This window comes from Pipra filicauda, unplaced genomic scaffold (assembly GCF_003945595.2).
Source record: "Pipra filicauda isolate LSUMZ 115617 unplaced genomic scaffold, ASM394559v2 scaffold1_size10287979_pilon, whole genome shotgun sequence".
Lineage (NCBI taxonomy): Eukaryota > Metazoa > Chordata > Aves > Passeriformes > Pipridae > Pipra > Pipra filicauda.
In genome coordinates, this window is record NW_024104310.1 from 5,653,487 (window position 1) to 5,676,233 (window position 22,747).

General features: G+C 42.1%; 1 protein-coding gene across 3 annotated transcripts in view; it reads left to right on the forward strand.

The window, feature by feature from the left end:
• The window catches only part of CRHR2 (corticotropin releasing hormone receptor 2), a 142,116-nt gene that overhangs the window by 65,200 nt on the left and 54,169 nt on the right, over window positions 1-22,747 (forward strand). For 2 of the 3 annotated variants that reach the window (XM_027733447.2, XM_027733448.2), the window contains 2 exons: window positions 12,999-13,084; window positions 19,949-20,055. In XM_027733447.2, the coding sequence (XP_027589248.1) occupies window positions 12,999-13,084; window positions 19,949-20,055 (193 nt within the window). Of the gene's footprint in view, window positions 1-12,998; window positions 13,085-19,948; window positions 20,056-22,747 lie in introns of those variants that run through there. The other variant, XM_039380737.1, reaches the window with a different exon arrangement.

Sequence of the window (22,747 nt, forward strand, 5' to 3'; positions counted from 1 at the left end):
CCAAATGCATATCTTTGATCGGCCTTTTCTGACTGTTAAGGTGGTGTGAGCATGAAAACAATCCCTGCAGAATGATATGGTCCTTCACAGTTCCCTCTTAAAATTAATCTCATACTTTCCCACTTCATTTTGATATCACTTGCAAAGCAAATTTCCAGGTGTACTGTCCAGTACTAACAAACACCACATGAAATATTATTTCTTTCAGGTTTCTGATCTCACTTAAAGTTTCGATACATGTCCTAGAGGAGAGGACTGGCACATGATTCGTATTCCATGCTACGTTTTGGGAAAGAATGCAAATGCAGCAGTGGAAACAGTAATATAAAGAGCAGAAAGGGGAGCCCTGGGTGGTTTAAGCAGTTGGTGGACTTTCAAATACAGGCTTTAAGAAGTCAACCCAGCAACTGCATATTTACAAAGTCAGCTATTGCCTGCTGTCCTCCTTACCAGATAAGGTAAGGTAAACATCTCTGGGCAGAAGAGTTCTCCATAGCAGTGCTTGGTTTCTGTTATTGATTCAATCAACTTTTTGGCACTAGTTTCAGGGGTGGGAAGAGAAAGACTGAGAGGGAGGCAAAACTGGAGCTCAAAAGCCCAGTGCTCCTTGAGGTAAGTTCTTTAATGAAAGTTTCCTGTTCCTCATTGTGACTGTGAAAGAAGATCTGACTTGGGCGTTGCTTTTCTCCTGGCAGGTGCCTTCACAGAGTTGTTTTTAAACCTTATTCTGCTCACCAGTGGGAGAAGGAGGGTATTTATAGAGAGAGATAATCAGCAGAAAGTATAGCACTATTAGTGTCTGTAATAGGACTTTAAGATTCAGAATTATTGTTGTATTTCTCTATATCTGCGAGGACTTTACTTTCTCGTCTCAAACAAACCCAATCTGTGATGACCTAAAGAAGCTATTTATAACCTTCACATCAGCAGTCGTCTCCACAATCAAAATTCAGGCTCTTGATGTTGCTGAATATTTTGCTCATCCTGTAAAATAGTATGATTAGGGAAGGGGTTTTATTGAGAAGCATCAAGTTCATTTCACAGAAATCAGGAGAAATTGCCCATTCTCATCCCCTTTTTAAACCTGCATTTTTAGAAGGAGAATTGTGGCTGAGCAAAATGGGCTCATATCTGCCAAGAAACATCTGGAATTTTTATATTCTTGTATCAGGTTTAGTTATATGAAAGCTGGCAGGGATTGTTTTGGCAAATGGTCACCCGTCTCGTACTTGCAGTCTTTTTTTGTCTTGCAGGCAGTCTGTTTCTTCCCTGCACTCCCCTGATGAATATTTAGGCTTAGGGAAGGTTTGGTGCTTTCTGGCAACCAACCAGAGCATAAGCTGACAGCAGCGTATGTTGTGTTTTTGTCCAGACATCCTGAGACATGCAAGTGTGACAGGATCTGTCTGAATCATCTTGGTAGACTGTAGTTTTCAACAAGGCAAGGACTCTTATAAAATGCTGGATCTATGATCCGGGGAAGAGTTGGAAATAAAAAAAAAAAAAAAATTAAAAAGAAAAAGCAACTAACAAAGAAAATCCCTGCAAGGCCAAGCAGCTGTTCCTGGTGGAGGCTACTGTGGGAGAGGTGAATCCCCAGTGCTGACCCAGTGATAATCAGGTTTTGCAGATCCTCTTAATCAGACTCATTCCCTGTGTTGTGTGTGATATCTTCCCTTATGTTCCTGGGTTGCCCTTATTTCCTGAGGGCCCTTGTCTCTCCCATGTGCTGCTCTCATCTCCCAGCCTCTGCTGCTGGATTGGAGGTTTCACCTGAATTCCATGTCAAAAACATTCGAACCTTGCCTGGCAAATATCCCACAAATGGATGCATTTTGGAGTCTTAGTCTCATCCCTAATCACCACCTCCTTTTCTCAACCACCTTTCTCATTACTTTTGCAGAGTTCTGGGAACAGGTCAGGGTTCCCAGTGAACACTGACTCTATGCTCCATCATGAATCATTCACACAGCTGCTTGTGCTTTGCTTTTGTGATTGCAGCTCCCAAACTCCTGCATAAATTCCAGGCAGTGAAGGCTCTGTGAGAAGAGCATTGATTCCCACTTTCCCACTCACCTCAGCAAAAACTTAACCAGAGGAAGGCCATGCACACAGGGCCTCATTTCCTTCCACAGGCTGTACAAATTGTCTTCTTGAGTTGTCCGTCCTAGGAGAACTCCAGCCTCAAGCTCCTTTCCTCTCCCTCCCACTACTGTGTTAATCAGTGTTTCTCAATTCCACAGTGCCTTACTACAGGTAATAAAGTACAGTTACACCTCTCATTATCACTGCCATCTCTCTGTGCATTCAGTAATTACGGCAGGTGACTAATTGAATTCTGAATTTCAACTAAGAAGCAATTACTACAAAGATCAAACATCATTATCAGCCTGTGCCCTGCCAGCCTTCCAGAAGGGGGTCAGGCAGGAAGTTTCATAGCTCTGTGCTCTTCTAGTCTGTCAAGCTCAGAAACAAATTGGGCTTCACCCCTGGGTGATGACTTTCCTCCTCCAGTCCTGGGGCTCCACAGGAACTCACTCCCACTACTCAGCAAAAGGAGAATTAATGATCTGTTGGACTAACCAGCAGCAGGAACCTTTTCTTAGACTACACCTTTCTCCCTCATGTTTTTTTTAGGTAGCTGTGCAGGTGGAAGTTCCCTCTCTGTGTAGGTGGAATTGTTCTGGGCTGTAGAATCTTTCCCAGTAATTTGTGCTTGATCCATACAAACATTAACTAGTTGGATGATAGCCTGTTTCTTAAAACAACTGCATCACCCAGAGTCAGGTGAGGGAAGTCTTTAAAACAGACATAGAGTGATTGTTCCACATCAAATTACAGACCTATCCAGGCTAGTGCTTTGTTCAGCTCAAAGACATAAATTTAGATGTCTTTGTGAAAATGCTTATGTGTGTTCTAGGTGATTAAATTCCTCCTATTGTCAATAGACGTGGGGTAAATGGAAGAACAATTCATCTCCATAAAGTAAATGGCCACAGATCAGCTGAATCTGTCTACACTGTGCTGGCTGCAATTTTGGGACTAATAAATTAGCTTAAACTGCAGAAATTAGTGCTATTTCATGACCTGGATTGAGAGGATACCATGGACAGCAAATAATGCTGGATGTCTATTTAGCAGCATGGACATTGCAGCCTTCACTCACATGAGCATCTGCATCAGGACATTACAATTTATGTCTTATTCTTGAACTGTTTCATCTGTAGAGGAATATAAGAATGGGGCAAGCATGAAGAAAGACTGTTCCTGGGTGCTCTTTCAGTTTTCAGCCACCCAAGTTTCTGTGACTGTCACAGAAGATTGGCCTGTCACCAAAGATTAATTTGAATAGCTGTGTGTGGAAATTACAAGCCCAGCATGAATGTCAGACTTCTATTTTGCAACAGCTTTTGGAGGGGGGTCAAATAATTTCTGGTTTATGCTAGAAATTAAGAGTTTTGATTTGGGGGTCTTGTTTGTTTCTTGTATTTTGTTGGGGTTTTTTTTCTTTGTTTCTTTCTTTTTTTTTCCTTGTGCTGAAAACCAGGTGAAGGGTAAAGGTGATAACCTGAGGAATCATTCAACACAGATTGCTTCGTAATCTCCCTCTTTTATCTTTCTGCTTAAAAATACAGGCAGGTCTGAGTTGGAAACCTTTGGGTTCTGTGTGCATTCACGTTTGGGGATTTACTGTCTCAGGGAATTATCTCCAGAGTGCAAATAGCCTTGGCAGGCTGCAGGCTCATCCTGCATATTCACCTCAAGTTCAGCTCAGTAACACAGTCATGGAAGCAAATAACCTACATTGGGTTTGGGGGAAAAAAAATGAACTTTGCAGGCTGTTACAGGGTGTACTTGTAATTTAGGCACTGCAGCACTTTTTGACACGCACTGAAAAGGAGGGATTATTTGCCTTTTTCCCCTCCTTTAGTGCTTTTGACACATGTGGCCCAAACCTTGTCATGTCAATTAGTATAAGGACAAGAACTGTACACTTGCAGGTTTCTGAAAGCAGGATTAACTACATTTCAGAGCAAGAGTTTTCTTATTCACAAGACATGAAATGATTTCCTAAGGAAATTAATAGGATATAGGGATAATAATTATATCATTGAATAATAATTCTTTTTTATTGAGTTATTAATAGAAGGGTTACCACAGCTGTAAACAGTTGAGACAAAGAAAGCAGCTTCCAGGATGATTCCCCAGTGATTCTTCAGAGGAGTGATTGTTTTAGGAAAGGGCAACAGTTTGGGGATCACCTGCAACTGCCCACACCTCAACCCTGAAACAAGTCAAAATGGAGCTGCAAAGGAACAGAATATGTACTATAAAAGAGCTGTATTTTATGGAACAATCTTTGTTAACCCAGGAGGAATGAAAGGAGTGAAAAATAGGGCAAGAGGTTGTGTTTCCTGAGTTGTGGGGTTGACTTTCAAGGGATTGGAAAGTCAAAAAAACAAGTGTGCTTTCTTTTGTGTGAAGTTTTGCATTAGCAGGTATTTCATTGAATAAAGTTTAAAAGAGCCACTGTTCTGACAGTTCTGTGCAGTTCAGTCTCTGGGATCTTTCTTAAGGTGCTCAAAAGGCAATATTTGCTGCCAGGCAGCCCCAGTGTAGGGCAAGCAGAGTTCAAGGCCAGGCTAGAGGGGACTTGGAGCAACTTGGTCTAGTGGAAGCTGTCTCTGCCCATGGCAGGGGGCTGGAAATGGATGATCTTTAAAGTCCTTTCCAACCCAAAACCTTCTGTGACCCGGTGTACAGACAAACAGAACTGAATTCCTCAGGTGCCCTTAATCTTGGTCAGTTTAACAGGGAGTGCCTTGGGCTACAAATCCAGAGAACTGTTTTTCTAAACTCTGAGGAAGTCCGGATGACTTTTAAACTTCTGAAAGGTTCTGTTGCTTCCTTGGCTTCTGACATGTTATATGACCTGAGTGAATCACTTAAGCTTTTCAGCAGGTAGGAAATCGATACAGCAAGTGAGCATAATTGGGCTGCTTGAGCTTCTGGTGAACTCTTTTTGGACTTCTTTGTAAAGAAAAACAATAGAAAACTCATTAGAGTTTCTTGTGTGCTTGACAGCCTGAAGAAATATCAGGTTGGTGAGCCAGATAGAGCTGAGTTTAGAAATATTTTTCTAGGGGAACATTTCTTGCCTGAAGTCTTACTTATCTGCCTTCCAAGACTCTCCTATAAGTGCATTATAATTCTGCATGAATGTAAGGAAAAAAACAAACAAACAAACAAGCAAAAAAACCCCTAACTGTGACATCTAAGAAAACCTCTGCACAAAGTTTGGCTTTCAGGATGATGTTGGCTGATGTATAAAGTAATAAGCATCGGTTGGATAACTGTTCTTGCCTCTCCTTATTTGTGTCAGAATATCCCTCATTGACAAATAAAATATGTGGAGATTTTTTTTTTTCTCCAATCTCCTGGATGTCTGGCTGCTGTCACAATTATGCCGCTGTCACTTATGATTTCTAGAAATAGTAAGCAGTGTACTGATGCATTGTGAATCCTACCTGGCTCTGGCTTGTCATTGCAACAATCAGGAAAGATTCCAAAGAGGAATGTTTGGCACATGAATAAATAATTTATAGCCCCATGATTCAGCCCCTATTTTTAGAGGCTTTCTGTTTTTCTGAGACTTTGAAAAAGGGCTAAGAATAGTCTATACATGAAGTGATGTGTCTTTTATGCAACACAGGTTCTTTCTGTCTCGTTTGATCTGAATCCTATGAAATCTGGGCAACCAGTCTGAGGAATTTATATCATGCAGTTCCTCTTGGATTTACTGGAGATCATGGGGAAAAAGTTTTACTTAATGCCAAGCAAACTGTCTTGTTTTAATGATTAAATGAATAAAACTTATTTGGAGGAGACACTGGGAGAATCCTGCAATGTCCCAGTGTTTAGGACACTCAGAAAGAAAGAAATCCATTAAACTGGGTTCAGGTTCCTCTTGAAATCCAACAGAGAAAGGACCAGACTTGAAGTGCTCCATGTTGTGAGTAACTTATGGGCTACAACAATCAACACTGGAATATTGTCTTTTATTTTAACTCCTGTGTTCTTTGAATTTTTCTAAAATTTTTCTTCAGAGCGTAAAAACCTGAGTCCGATTTACCTGATTTATCAAGTGGTTTTTGCTGCCCCATAACTGTATATTTCAAAATTCATTTATTCAGCTCAGGAAATGTCATCCAGCTTTAAGCCTGATACTGAGACAAGACAGGTTTTCTCTGCTGTCTGCTTCTGATTTCACAGGCCAGCATTTCACAGAACCTATTTTAATGTTGCATATCCAAGGGAAAACCTCACTTGTTTGGGCTTGTTTTCCACTGGCAAACTTGGGATAAACAGCTCCATTTTGGGGGCACCATTGACTGGCTGCTTTGCTGTGCCCTGAAGGCAGAGTAGGAAAAGACTGGTGAGATGTGCTGAACGAGGCTGAATGCAAGTTGATATTTAAAATTAAAAGGTTGAACTCCACCTGTGGTAAATATGCAAAACTAACACACCCTGAAAAAGAAGGCTAATTGCTCAACTTGGTCAGAGGGCAGTACAGGGGCAACAATGGTTCAGTAGTTGTCTTAAAGAGCGAGGAAAAAATATATATTTAGGATATTAACAAAAAAAAAAAATCCCAGTGGAGAGATTTAGCAGACTGTCTGTAACAGTTTTACAAAGCAACTGCCAGAAATTCTTGGGGCTTAGACTTTTAAATCTGGACTGAACAAATGCTACTGAGGAGATGGGTGACATGACCCACTGTCCCCTTTCAGGTGTTTGCTGCGTCTGGGAGTCTCTGAGGCTGCCAGAGTCACTGCTCTCTCCACTTTTCAACACCTTGTAATTTCCAGGGATTTTGTTCAGTGGGGATTCCTGTTTCCTGATTGATGGCCCCTCCATTTCAGCTTGGTTGCCAGCTCACGTGGATAAGCTCTCAGAGCAGTCAGATACCCTTAGCTGTGCCCAGCTCAGGGCTTAACTCAGGCTGTCTTTTATTTATTTATTCATTTACCTGTTTATTCCCTTTGCTCCAGTAGCAGATGAGCTTGTCTCAAGACTCCATGGACACTCTGTGTGTGTGGGATCCAGGGCAAAAGGCAGCTAGAGAGGTTGGATTTCCATTTTAGTGATAACTGGAAGCGTAAACATCCTCAGAAAATCATCTACATGAGAGACAGCAAGATAACTAAAGTCTTTTTCAGAACCAGATTAGTTCCAGTTGTCAAGGACAAGATCCATTACAGCAGTGCCTGCTTGCAGTGTCTGGAATTGTCTTTCACCTGCTAATGACTGGAATGATGTGGTTAACTTCCTGCTGGGAATTACATCCACTCGCCTTTACCCAGTGCTCCTGTCTCTTGTTTCTTGTTTGCTTCGTGCTTTTAATGGACTTTTACTGAACACAAGCCACCAGGCCAATCTATACATATTGAGTAACTGCTGCCTATAAGGCTTTATGTTCTTCAGCAGGATCAATAAAAAACAACAACAACAACAAAAAGATAAAGAATACCACTAATCAAACACTCTTCCTTACATATTCCATTCAGAAATGCAACTTCATCTGCAGTTAGAAATGAAATTAAGGTCAAGGTTTTACCTCCCAAACTGATGTAAAACGTTGTACCTAAGCTATGTTTTAAAGTTGTTCCAGAAGGTAATAAATAGTATCCTCTTAATGACGGAATCACGGGATGATTGAGGGTGGAAGTGACCACTGGAGGTCATCTGGGCCACCTACAGCCAGTTGCCTGAGACCATGTCTGGACAGCTTTTAAATATCTCCAAGGAGGGAGACTCCACAACCTGCCTGGGCAACCAGTGCTCCCTCACCCTCACAGCAAAAATGTGTTCCCTGATGTTCAGGTGGAACCTTCTGTTTCTGGATTCGTGCCCGTGGCCTCTGGTCCTGGCAATGGGAAAAAAAAAAACAAAACCTTGATCCATCCTCTTTGCACCCTCCCTTCAGGTGTTTGTATAAATTAGTAAATCCCCCCGAGCCTTCTCTTTCCCAGAGTGAAGTGTCCCAGCTTTCTTATCCTTTCCTCAAAGGAGAGATGCTGCAGCCCCTTAATCACCATGTGCTCCTTCGCTGCTCTCTCTCCAGCAGGTCCACGTGTCTCTTGTACTGGGGAGCCCAGAACTGGACACAGTTTTCAGCCCATGTGTTGGCACAGCCTTTGTAGCTACTCTGTGTTTACTTCGTGTGTACTTTTGCTGTCTGGTGTTACTGGCTGTCAGTATTTTAAGTCCAACCTTCATGTGAGCACTTGCAGTTTTGAAGCAGTTACACCGAATATTGAGACTTACCACAGCCATTGAGTTCAGTGGTTTCTAAGTAGCAGAAAAATCACAGTTGAGATGACAAATATTGACTGTTGGCTGCTTCATTTGCTGTTTAGACACAGACTGGGAGGCTTTTTAGATGAGTGTCTAGCAGAGTTGTTAATAAAGTGTAACACGATTGGGAGGAGTTCATTTTGCATGAGTTCAGATGCCTGAAAGCCACAGCTCAGTTCTGGGATAAAGGTCCTTGAGCTTATTGGTGAAACACTGCTCACATCCCATGCCAGTTTTCCAAGAACTAGTCTTGTGATACTGGCACTGAGTTGCAGGGGTGCTGAGGGGGTTATGGGCAAAGCTGTGAACAGTTTGGATGTCTCCCTCCTTTATCAAACACTAGAGTGTGAGGAGTCCTTATAAATTACTAAATAAAGCCTGTGATCTTCTCTCATGTCCTTCATGCCAGATGAAAATCACTATCCATTATTTTTGGGGCTACAGTGCTCAAATCTGGGTGGATCAGCTTCTCTTTAGTGAAACAACAGATATGCTGAGCTTTCTTAAAATTCCCATTTGCCCTGAAAATAGACAGAGCTGTGATTATCATAGTTGTTTATTTGGATAAGTACAACTTTCTTTTTTTTTTCTCCATTCAAGGATCTTTTGTTCTCCACCTTAGAATTTCTCAGTGGCTTTCAAATGGTTCTACTCCACTAAGAAAAGTTAAAGCTCTACATGGTGTGGGCATGTGTATACAAATATACGAAAGTGAGGCATTCTTGTAGTTATTTGGCTGTTTCTTTGAATATAATCAGAGAAGATCCATAAAATAAATAGGCTGAGCTGGACACTCCTTCCCCAAAAGCTGGAGTTAGGGAGAATTGGCACCTAGGACTTCTCAGCAAGAATTGCTTTTACAGGAGCTTCATACACAGAATAGTCCCTGTTCCTGCTGTGGGTGGCTGGTTGGAAGGAGCAGGGTATCCCAGTTCTGCTCCTACCAAGGCTTTGCTGTAGTCGTGTTCAGATCTTTTACCTCCCTTGTGATGTGGCACAAAGTTTTTCAGGAGTGGAGATCCCTTTTACAACACCTTAGAGTCCATGAGAGCTGCAAATGTTGGTACTTCTGCTGTCCTTGCGATGTGCATCTGGTCTCTCATTGCTGCCATTGGTCTTGCTGGTGGAATAGGACTATGATCAGCTCTTAGAGGAGATAGGGAAATGCATATGTAGTGCTGACAGGCCTGAGGGGATGAAATACATTTTCTGGAAGCTAACAGCAACCCAAGTGACAACCTGAGCTCTTCTACATATTCCTTCCTATTCAGGGATTTCTTTTTTGCCTCCTTGCCCATCCCCTGGACTGATGGTTAAGCAGAGGAAATCAAGTGCCACCAATCTACAGCAAAAGGAAATCAACATTTCCAAAATCAAGGAAGAGACCATCGACTGAAGCACAGAAATGAATATTGGATGATGTGTCAGAAGCTCTGTGGATAATGACTGAGTGTTGCCTGTGCCATCATGAGTCATCTACTACTCATTATTGGTTTGCATGAACATTAAATCTGCTTGTCCAGTTGTCTTATGTGAGTGCAAGTGCACACAGAGCACAAATAAGCACATGTTGTAACCACCAAGTACCTCTTTATTTTGTGTATTTCTTCTTTAGAACAAAGTCAGTAAGGAAGGAGAAATCATAAGAAGAAAAAGTATACGGAATTTTTCAGTATGTCAAAGAAAATGAAAATTTACACAGTTGTTTTTCAACTAGGAAAAAAGTAGTTCTAATAGCTCTATTTCTTTCCATTTATAATTAGCTCTTGTTGCCCTAGAAAGATCACGTAATTGTTCTTTTCTTCCTGGGCGTTCATTGTTTGTTTCTACAATGGAGTTCTCCATCATGATTCTCCCTTTTTATTTTTCCTATTTTTAATGACAGTCATTAAGAAAAACTGAACTTAATCCAGTCTCTTTCCATACACAGTGCTTTAAAGCTAAGAGCAAGAATGCTTCAATAGCACGAAGCACATTAATCCCAGTTGTCACCGGAAAACCGGGTGAGAAGGAATATTTTTCAGCACGTTCAATCAGTGCTGGTTTCCCTCTTCCTTTACATACTCTGTAGCTGGGGACACATCACTCCCATTGATCTCTCTCATGGAACCAATGTATCTGTCCTTTTTGGCATCTCTTCGCTGCTTTGATCCCTGCCACAACCCTGTATGTCCCAGAAAATCAGCCTGTCATGGAGTCCAGTGTCTGTATTTCCTCATCTTCTCTGTGCTGCCTTTGACAGTAACCAGGGATGTCACGAAGCAGATGTTTGCTGCTATGAAAAATGCCAAGATGATTATTTGAAGTCGCCATTATTTTATCCAGAGTCTTCTGTGCAGGGATATACCAGCACACACAGGAATTTTAGCACAGGCCAGATGTGACTGAGTGTCTGTGAGCACAGTGAGCCTCTCTCCAGTGCATGTGGGATTGATCCAGTATCCTCAAGAAATGCTGGACTCACTATATGCCATGGGATTCATCTGTGCATCAACAAGAGCTGCTTCCTCCAGGTGCCTTCAGTGAGGTTCTTAATCTTTATTACCTCACTCGCTAAATGAGATATTTCTCCTTTGAAGCATTGGGTAAAAGATCTGCATTATGTTATTAAAATGGATATATGAAAATACATCCAGTGTGATCAGAAACTTGTTTCCATGTGGCTATTAGGGCTCATGCTGTAAGACATTTGGAAGAAAGAAAGAAAGAAGACCTTTGCTGTGGGATATAAATTAGTTATGACTGCTAGAGTTTGGAATGAGATATTCCCAGAAGTCAAATCTACTTGCTGCTGTTGTTTCCGAGAAGTGACTGATACTGGAGGAGATTCTGGAGTAGAAAAATTCAGAGTTTGATTTTATCCTCCTCCTGTTCAGATACTCACCATGTAGGAGATGTGGTGTGACAGCTCATAAACCCAGATAACTCAAAGAAGTTCCTCAAAGAACTGCCTTGACGTGGGTTTTATGTTCTAAGTCTTGATTGTGTTTGTGCTCTCCACACCTGAGCTGGAAAGGCACAGCAAGGCAAATGAAGAGTCAGAATGAATAAAACAATGGTTTGAATGAATAAAATAAGGGTTTCACATGAGCACTGTCCTGGAATTGGGATTCAACATCCGACTAAGCACCCACTCAGTGTCTGGAGAGTCAGAAGTTTGCTACAGAAACTCAAGATCAGCAACTGGCCAAAGGATGGGACAAATACAAAGGCTTTGAGGGATGTAAATTGGATCCCACCACCTAAATCCCACTCAGACTGTTTTGGTTTTTTTGGCCTTGTCATGTCAAAAAGAAACAGTGGAAAAGTGCAAGTAGACAATAGCAGTAAAAAAATCAGTGCTCTGTGTGGATATGGTGTAATCTGGAGTGTCTTGTTGCTTTCCATGTGGGCTGTCCTTCTCTGTAAGAAAAAACACCTTTTCAAAAGTCTCTTTACCTTTTTTTTCAAAGGCTGTTGTCAACAGAACTTTTAGAAACATTCAATCTGATGCTGCCTTTATTTGACATCTGATTTTCCTGAGGGCTGGGTGCTGTACTAGCACTGAATGACCATGGCAAAGGCCCAAGAAGAAATTGGATAAAGGGCAGCAGGAACATCATGAAGAGTTCATTAGGGAAGTCGCCTGTATTTGTCCTTTGGGGATCCTTCTGAATTTCCTGTTTTATTTTAATTCTCTTGTTTCTAAGAAACAGTTCAAAATAGGAATGTAAAAAAAAAATATTGCTTGGAATTGGATGTACTTTTGATGAGTGGAGGAAGGTAGTTTGTACAGCAAAACTGCATAGTTTTCCCTCGGAGTTCCTTGGGATGAAGAGGAATTCTTGCCAGAAATTGAACTCCCCTCCTCACCCCCAATATTATTACATGCAGTTCTCAGAGCTCCTCGGGGTTACATTACAATTGGACATGAAATCTCTCTGCTTCAGTAAAGCAATTTCTGATTTTTGCTTACATTTGGGGAGAACTGGAACCTTGGAAAAAGACCAGAAGTGGTTTCTTTTCCACAGACAATGGGTGAACACATCCTAACTTGGAGGGACCCATTTCTGAAATAACTCTGGGTGGATTCTTGTGTGCTCCCCCCCATCCTACCTGTCCCAGGTTTGGGAGATGTGCTGATCTTGCTCCTCATGTTTTTCGCAGAAGTTTTCCCAGCAATAGTGTTGCACAGGAAGACTCCAGAAAATCAGCATCTCCGGGAATGTTTCGTCTAGTTTGCAGTGGAATAAATGGAAGGGGGGTAGAGCAGTAAGTTCACCATGCACAAACCATTCTCACAGAGGGGGCACCGAACCCCTGAACCTCTCTGGTTTTGAGTATAGTTGCTTTTTAAAAGACTATACCAACGTTAAGCTTTCTCTTGCAACGTTCTTCTCATACCTTTTCTGTCTTCTGAACTCATAGACTGTAAGAAAACATTATCAATCAATATCTTTAAATACTTGTAGTCTGTAGTTGTGTTCATGTTATTTATTTCTCTCCTCAGTGGGCTGTTCTAGTCCTCACGGAGGTGGGATAAGTTAATTTGCCTTGTAAATAATCTGTTCCGTTAATCTTTTCTCAAATCTGTGAGATTTCTAGGCTGTTTAAAGTCCATCACAGACTGTTCATCTCTCTTTTATTTTGGTCTCTACCAGGAAATGCCTACAGAGAATGCCTGGGCAATGGGACATGGGCTTCCAAGATAAACTACTCTCAGTGTGAGCCTATTCTGGATGACAAGGTCTGTATTTTTACCTTCATTCTTCTCAATGACATTTCTCATACGTGAATGCAAAGCTAAACTTAAGGTTAACATGCTAATTTGGGACTTCTGAGAGAGATTCCATTTCTGTCTCTGCAACAAAACCTCCCTGTGAATTCAGGCAAATCACTTGTCCTCTCTCCATATCCCCTACTCACATGGTTTTTAAAAAAGGATGCTTTTTATCACACTGTCCCTGCTGATGTATGTTTATGCAGATTTTTCTTAGCTTTGTTCAGAGCCTACAGATGCTACAGTAAATGTTAGTAATGATAACATTAAGACCAAAAGCCTCTTTGGCACTAAAAAATAAGTTTAACCAGCTGATTCCACCCTGTATCTGTCCATTCTGAGGTCTCATCAACAACTGACCTTTACAGATCTCAATGTCATTTCTCCTTAAGCAAATATGTAAAGAGGCAGCAAAAGAAAAATACATAAAAAGCAGACTCAGGTCTCAGCTGCCTTTAAAAGATTGAACCAGTCTTCCATGACATAGGAGTTTACAGATTGCAATTAGCATATGGGGTTAAGCTCCTTCCAAAAGGCTGCAAGCAATTATGCAAAGCCCTTTTCTTGTCAAATGTCTCAGCTTTTCTTGGAGGCATGGCAGACGTTCACCCTCACACAGTTTAAGCCTTCCAGCCTTTCACACCAGGTTATCTTCCTCTCCCTCCTGTTTTGAGTGCTGTGGTGGGTCAGGAGCACACACAGTCCTCGTGCTGTCTCTGCCAGGGGTGACTGTCCCCTCTAAGAATCAGGGTGGAGCTCAGCAGCTCAGGTCTGTTTAAGTTTTGGGGTTCATCCAGCTCATTCCGTAGTTGTAGTTGTGCTGTGCCAGTTGCAGAGGGGAGGTGGACAAGATCCCACATTTAGTACTCAGGAACTATCTGGAGTAGTGCTGTACCCCAAACAGTCAGGATGTGCTTTGTCTTAGGTCCAGCATCCATCCTGTGAGATCAATGTGTTTCCTCAATGTGGGCTTTGAACCAGTGACTCAGAAAACAGGTAACTACACACCAGCTGCTGAGGAGGACCTGCTCTTACCCACTAGCTAAGTTATTTGGTGGCACCCCATCCTCCTTCCTCTTGCTGGAGGCTTCTAGAAATCAGGAAAAAAAATGTACCAATACCTGAGTGCCACCCAGAGGGATGTTCCAGGTGATCCAGCAGAGTGATGATGCTCTCATGGCAATTTAAGCTGACCTAAGTAAGAACCACCCCAGGGCAGCCCCTCCTTACATTTCTTTCCCACTTAAAATGAAAAACTAACTTGTTGCTGGGTCGGTTTTTTGGATGATTCAGTTCCCTACAGCATTTTGTTGCATTGTTGCAGGAGAGCTGGGGCCAGCCCAGGCACAGGGCAGTGAGAGCGTGGGTGGGATTGAGGGGGACACACCGACCAGCTCTGCCTGAAAGGGATCTGCACATCCGTGAAACCACCCTCTTAAAAATGAGCAAGGGGGGGGAGTATGGAGCAGCCAGTGCTGGTTTAGAGAATGGAGAGCAGAGACGGGTGAAGGCTCCATATCTTTGATGTGGTTTAGCTGGTACAGGAAACCTGAGCTGATAACAGTGTGCTGCTCAGGAAAGTGCTGCTGCATTTTAATGGCCCTCCTTATGTGTTTGCATGGCTCCAACAGTTGCTATCTCTGCACCAGCAAACACAGAAGAGTTTTGTTTGAAAAGGCTGGAGAAGTGTTGTGACTAGAGGACAGGATTATTTCCTGCGCTCTGTTTTTGCTTTCAAAAACTTTGCAGCTATGGTGATAGCTTAAAACTACTCAAATAGCGTGTTTCTTAAACAGATGAAAGTGCAGATGTTTCCCCACCCTTGCTTATAGAAGCTTAAAAACTCATTTGTTAGATCTTCAAAGATTTGCAACAAGCCTTGCAGATATTAATATTTGTGAATATTTTTGAAATCTCTCCTAATGCTCAGCGTTACGGATGCATACTTGCTTTGTGATGTCCAAAAAAACTAGGAAAAAAAAATCCCCATAGATTTCTCTGGAGATTTGATTAAAGGTGAGATTCAGGCACACACATGTTTCTCCTGTTATTTATTGACTGAGCCTAGCAGATGCTAAGCATCAGCCAGGAGGTGTGCCCTGTGATTTGTGTTTATTTTTAATACAGGAAACAACACTGCTGTCAAGCTTGGCCACTCACAGCCAGAGTGCTGAAGAATCACATGGTTTGACTCTGAATTCAGTGACTGATAGATGGGACAGGAACATGCCCCATCCCCAGCTCTACCTGTTTTATGGCAGAGTTTTGATCATGTAGCAAGGGAAATTTTAGGGATTTGTCAGCTGTGGGTCAATCTCAGGGGGCATCAGCTCAGTAACACACATTCCCTGGATTACATCAACACATCATGGCTCTGCTTGTGGTCGAGACCTGTGGCAGCAGCTGATAAAACTCCACTCTGGGACTGATTTGCTCATAGATTCCCATTTTGGCTGGGATCTAATTCCCTGTGTGGAGTTGCGTCCTGTAGTTTAAAATGCCCCTGTGTGTCTCCATGTACCTGGCAGGTGCCAGTCCTTTGGAATACCTGTGCCCTTCAGGTCCTTCATGGCCAGAGAAGGGCAGCAGAGCTGGGGAAGGGTCTGGAGCACAAGTCTGATGAGGAGCAGTTGAGGGAGCTGAGGGTGTTTAGCCTGGAGAAAAGGAGGCTCAGGGAGAGACCTCATCACTCTCCACAGTTGCCTGAAAGGAGGTTGTAGCCAGGTGGGGGTCTGTCTCTTCTCCCAGGTAACAAAAGTGACAGGACAAGATGAAATGGCCTCACCAGGGGAGGTTTAGATTGGATATTAGGAACAATTTCTTCACTGAAATGGTGGCCAGGCATTGGAACAGGCTGCCCAGGGAAGTGGTGGAGTCACCATCCCTGGAAGTGTTCAAGAAGGACATGGGTGTGACCCTTGGGGACATGGTTTAGTGGTGAACTCAGCTGTACTGGGTGAACTGTTGGACTCGATCTTGGAGGCCTTTTCCAGCCTTAATGATTCCATGATTAAACAGCAGCAGTTGGAGGTCAGTCACCAGGGCCAGCTGGGAAGCAGAGTCTGCTGAGTGCACCTCAAGGGTCACTGATGTCTGTGTGTGCACTACTTCTTTCCCTTGCTTCTGATGTTGGGTAGATACCCAGATGCTGGTGCCCTAATGTCTGACTGAATCTCACCCTCTGAACAAATAGTTGGCTCCTTCTCAAGGCACAAGAATAAGGTACAGAAATAAGTTTGATCCTACTGGCTGCTTGATGGCACAGCGTGTGACAAATGCAAAAATTCTACTCAGCCTACAAACTCCTGTGTCAAAAGGACTTTTGCTGCATCGGGCACAGATCTGTGCTTGTTGGAAATAAAATGAGAGTCTCAGGCAGCAAAAAAAAAAAAAAAAAATACATCTTAGCCTCCAAAAAGAGCTATAATTTAGGAACTTTTGTCTTGTCTATGTGGCCTATGTCAGCTGGATATGAATTTGGTTCTGCTGATGTTTTGAGGTGGCTTCAAGCTGTGTAGCTGAGTTAGCACCATGCTGGGCTTAAGCTAATATATCCTGCATAGGAGCACAGCCACACCAGGCACAGTTATGCAGCTTCCAGCTGGCTCAGAACAGGAAAGCAGTCCAACTCAGAGGCATCTTGGATGACAAAGATACTTCCCAGTGGCTTCTGAAAGTCTTTGGAGAGATGTGGTGTCTTTAAACCGTGTTGGTGATGAGATCATGCTGGCAGCAGGAAGAAATCTAAAGTGACTGAACTGGCAGTGGAGTGCAGAGCCCCACAGGGAGACATGAGCTGTAAACACTGGCAGGACCTGCCAGTAAGTTCTGTTAGAGGGAGAAAAATCCTTGTCAACTGGACTAAAGAGTGCTGTCATTAGGTGGTCATTCAGTCAAATCATTAGCTGAATTGGTTTGGACAGGTTGGCAGTCACATTCTGGCTGAAGCAAGGGGAAAAGTGCTCTAGACAGAACAACTCCACAATTACCTGAAATCTGGCTGCAGGGAGCCCACCATGTCTTAGGTTTGCAGGGCTGGTGCAGGTAAAGATATAAAGCTGTGCTTCCTCAGCTTACCTGGTAGAAGCTGGTGGGAGACACCTCTGCACTGTCTGGTGTAACATGATTGTTGTGTGTAATGGAGGAGGATTCCACTGGTGTGACCTGCTGTGATCAGAGAGCAAGGCTACTGGTGTGCAGACCATCTTTGTATTCCCCATCCCTGGAAATGTTCAAGGCCAGGTTGGATGGGGCTCTGAACAACCTGGTCTAGTGGAAGGTGTCCCTGCCCTTGGCAGGGGGTTGGAACAAGACAACCTTTAACATCCCTTCCAACCCAAACCATCCTGTGATTCTACGATCTCCTTTTCTAGCTAATTTCTTATGTAAAAACCCTCCTCCTAAACCTGAATAGAATTTATATTTTCATTTCAGTGAAGTGAAACATCTTCCTGGAAGCAGAAGAATATTGGGTAACAGTAGAAGGTTGCTGACATTTTAGATGTATTGGTCTTCACAAGGGCGAGACAGAAAGGAGTTATAAAAGTGTTTTACATGAACTGAGCTTTGGCCAACACATGACTGATTATGAGCACGTGTTTTTCAGCCCTGAAGGTGCCGTCTTCAATTCCAGCAGAGATGCAGATTGCATGTAGGCTGGTGGAAAGTGATCTTGCCACCCTGTCAGCTTAGTTTTTCATAGGCACTGAGGCAGTTCTGGTTTCTATGATATTTGAATTTGCCTTCAGGAAGCCTTGTTAGTGCCAGAAACTGAAAATATGAGAGTCGTGCCTGTTTTTCCTTCAGCATCAATGCATCAAACAGGAGCTTAATAATTTTATTTTTCCAACTAGTCTTCTAATGCTTTGAACTATGCCCTCTTAAAACTTGAGTGAAGTTGAAACAGTGGTCAGGAGCCACAGGAAGGAGCTGAAGGGTCAGACTCAAAGAGCAGGATCGTCGTCCTGGGAAAAATGTTGTCATCTTCCAGAAGATATCTAGCACTACACGAGCAATTCTGAGGAAAGTTCTTAGTCATATTGGTTTAGTTTTAGGAAGTCCTGCAAGAAGTAGTGATTGGGATTCAATGGTGCTTACGTGTCCCTTCCAACTTGAGATATTCTGTGATTCCATGACTTTATTAAGCAGGAGAGTAATTAAGCCATGCAGTTTACCAGGGCACTCCCTGAATAATACAACACTGCACAGGTAGCCACATCAGGTCAAGTGTGTTTTCCTTCCCTTTAAGTGTCCCTGTGTCTTAAGGATAAATAAAACTCATTGTGGAATTTGGATTTTGTAAGTTTGTTTTGCTGTTTTTTTTTCTTTTCTCCTCGAGGCAATTCAAAAAATGGGCCCATGGATGGGGAAGTTTATTTTAGGGGATTTTATAATGGACTTAAAAATACCTTGCATGGTTGAGTTCTGTCCAGAAGCAGCACATTACTCCGTGTGCTGAAGATATAGGCAGGTTTCATCACAGAAATGATTCCAAGAGAGTTTTTTGGCAAAGTGCTGGAAGATGCTATCTTCACAGAACAATGGAACAGATTAACTACAGCTGCTGGTTGTAGTTTCAGCCAAACATTCATTCACTGACAAATTCCTTTGACTGGAATAAAAATGTTAAGGGAAATTGCTAGGAAAAAAAAATGGAAAAAGGAAGTTCAACTAAAATTAGAAAACTGGTGCCATTTGTAGGATTTTGCTTTTATATTTTTGTCACAAGGGAGGAAATGTAGGTGGTTAGTTCTCAAGGGTCTCGTTCTTCTGAAGGAGGACAACATCCCAAACTGGGGAAAGATCTGCTTACCCTGAAAAGAAACAAATGCCAAACCTAATAAATGAATATATTTTTCAGGAGGATTGGTTCTTTCAGTAGCAAACCTCTGTCCCTTTTTAACCAGCTTCAGTATTTATATGAACGGTGTTTTTCTACTTCTTTCTATCCATCAGGGAAAGAAAGGAGATGCTTCTCTTTTCTGAAACCAGCAGCAGCCCACCAATAAAGAACGTTCCAGTTACTGCAAGGCCAGATTTTTGGTCATACCCCTAAATTCTCTGATTTAGGTGGGAGCTCTTTGGTACTTAATTTTTTGTTTGCAGGATCTAGAACCTACCAATAATCTCCCCCCATCCTAGGAAACAGACACCAACACATGAAGCTTCATCACATACTTGGGTTGCTTCTAAAAACAACAGGATCTCTGGTTTGTCAGGCTCTCTCAGAACTGAAGGGACACCACCAGATTCCAACTCTTCCTCAGTTGGAAGGATAAAGATCGTAGCTTGAAAGGAATGTCCCTCAGAGGAAAATCTGCCTGTATGGGAAGGCTTTATTACTCCTTACTGAATTTTTTGTATGAAAACCAAACCATTTGAGCAGGAAAGTGGCATAACCTGGCTCCTAAAGACCGTGCTGTTTCCTAAGAAAATAATGTTTTATAACTTTTGAAACTCTGAGAAGATGTGTCTTTGGTAGCTTTGTAGCCCTGAAATGAAGAAGTTTTAAAATAGCATAATAATGAAAACAAGAAATCCTGATGAAATTGCAGGGGAAAAAAAAAAAGAAAAAAGAAACGGGGAGAAAATAACTTCTTTTGCAGATATTTGTAATAAACTGTGGGCAAATCCCACACTGAAACCACACCAAGCCTGTACTTCTATGCCTGGGCAATATGTTTGGCTTATATATAGGCATCAGCCCTGGAGCTATTATATCATTGTAAGGTTGAGAAAAGTAATTACTGTTTTCTAAACTGATTAACTGTTCCTTGATGTCAGTGCTTAGAGATTCATGCTGATTTAATCCTGTTATCTCTTTACCTCCAGAGGAAGTATGCGCTCCATTACAAGATTGCTCTCATCATAAACTACCTGGGGCACTGTATTTCAGTAGGGGCCCTTATAGTTGCCTTTATGCTTTTCTTGTGCTTGAGGTGAGTAATGTGTTTTGCATGCTTCTGACTTCCGTGAGTGACACTTACTGGGCTGCTCAAAGCCCTCTGATAACTCTGTCCAGGTCTGGAAAACTGGTCATGGCTTTGACGCTCCCGAGCACATCCATGGTTTTGTTGACTGATGCTGTGCTGGAGCCTTCTGGGCGTAGGAGCTGAAGCCTAAAGCTGAAGTTTGTGTTCAGGGAGAGAACTGTGCATGATTTATTGATGCAGCACAAAAATTTTGGTGAGCACAGAGTGCTTCATTAAGGGAAACTGAGATTTGAGCGTGTCAAGTTGCAAGTTTTGGGGGCAAGTTTTCTTTTTTTTTTTCTTTAATGTAAGGCAGTGCATGATAACATGAGGCATTTTATATTCCCTGCCAGATAATGCCCAGATCTAAACCCAAAGGAGATAGAACGAAATCTTTCTATTTTGCTTTGGGTTAATTTCGATTTTTCTTTCATTAAAAGCCTAGAAGTTTTCTTAAATAACAGGAGGAACATCATTAGAGGAGCTTAATCCCCACCAGTCCCCAAGAAACAGTGAATACAAATCAAGGAGACTGCATAGAAACACTTCCCTGGCTCAGGGTACAGAAGGGAGTTTGGTAGGTCCAGTGGATATGTAACTGAAAATTAGGAATACAGGGAAAAGAGAGAGGACAGAAGGAAAGGAAAATTAGTGGAAAGCAACAGGCAGATGTGCATCAGTCATCAAATGTATTGTAGGCACAAAGCCTGAGCCACAGGGATATATTTTCACAGGGAGTGGCCTGGTGGGTTATTTCTGCATTATTTCTTGGATTGCCTGACTGGTATTTCTGTACTATTTGTGCTGTGTTGTCTAGAAGAGTTCAACTGAATTTAGAACCACCTCCACTGAGTGCCATGCAATGCTAATCCTTGAGAGAAACCTTATTCTGATTGCAGAGGATTAACTGCTGTGGAGAAATTCTCTCCCTCCCCTCCCCAGGTTTACAACTTGATTATTGACAGTGACCTCAGTGAAAGAATTCCTGTTTTCCTGGAGTGGAGCCTCCCTACAAAGTCTTAGGCAAAGTTTTCCTCCTGAACGTTCCTAACAAGGCCTTTTCTACTCACAATACAAATCTTCTTGCACTCCAGTATCTATAAACAGAATAATCTATGCTAATGGGAAGAAAAAAAAACTTTAAAACATTCAATGGGAACTTTTATGATGCATCGATTTAAACTTCTATTTCAAGCCTTCTACTGTGCATATAAAGCTAATTCCCATAGTGCTTGGAGACCTGAATTAATTTACACTGAATAAAGAATGCAAATTATTCATTGTAATTATATTCCCTGCTTTTATGCTGAATCTTTTATAAATGCTTGAGTAAATAACACAAAAACAATTAGATAAGATGGTATAAATGTATCCAGCTTTCAACACAGAAGTGGCCCAGCTGATCTGTTTTAAATTGTTCTTGTGGTATTTAAACTTTGACTTGAAGATTTAAATTTTGCAGTCAGCTTCAGCATTGAAAACAACAACTGAGAAGCAGCAATTAAGCACTTTCCTGTACATGCTGTGAATGAAGATAGTCTGCCTTTTCAAATTCCCATTGTATCATGCAAAAAATGTCCAGTGTCCAGCCAGCATTAACCAGCATGAGATACCTCAGTGTCTGTCGAGCCACATCTGCTTTCCAAAGTTCCAGAGATGCTCCAGGGAAGGCAGCCCAGATTCATGTTTCATTACAGGTTGCCTCTAGTCAAATTCTAGGTTTGGTAGATCTTCATCACAAAGTGCCCCAAGAACAAATCAGTTTTGACAATCAATTCCAGTTCTTTATGCAACCTTCTGTCCTCCATTCACAACCCACAGAAATGTTCTCCTACCCTAAAATCTAAGGAACCCCACACCTATTTTGAGGGTCAGAAGTCTCAGATGCAGCAGGAAGTAATGAAATCATCTGCCATTTGTGTCCATGAGACCCCCAACACAACTGGGAAGGAAGAAAAACTCAACCAGGGCCTCCTTTTTACTGTGAAGACCTATTCTAATCTCATTTTCTCCAGTTCTGTCACGTATGAACCAATCCTTTATTGGCTGTGCCAAAAAATAAGCCTGTAAACATTTCACTTAGCACCTAAATAATAGAAAATGAAGGAGAGGCCTTGATTGTTGTTGGCACTCTGACTGAATGCCAATGAGTCATTGAGATCCCTCCTAAGTCAACATTAGTTTCTCAAGGTCTAAAGGTAGGTGGTCTTAAAACTGTGAGGGCCATGCTGTGTTTACCGTGCAGAACAAAACAAGCTCAGAAACAAAAAGAAATATGCTGAGAATAAAAAAATGTAGAATTTGTGCACAAAGTGTTCTGTAGAGGTGCACTGATCTTCAAGGCAGGATCTGGCGAGATTAGCTCAGGGCACTTCCCATGTCATTGTTAAATGTGCCCACACTGCTGAGAATCTCATGGTCTGTGTGTTCTCATTCGTAGCCAAGGTTTGATCTGTCCCAGAGGTGCACACAGGCAGTTCCCACTGACTCAGCCTCATCATCCCATCGAATCCCATTCTCACACTAGTAAAGCAGTGGTTTTCCATAGGAGGAAACCTGCTGTCAGTAATACCAATCAAGCTGAAGAAAAAAAAAAAAAAAAAAGATTGAAATGCTTCTGTTGAATCATATTTTTCCCTTATTGTTGCTGATAATTCAG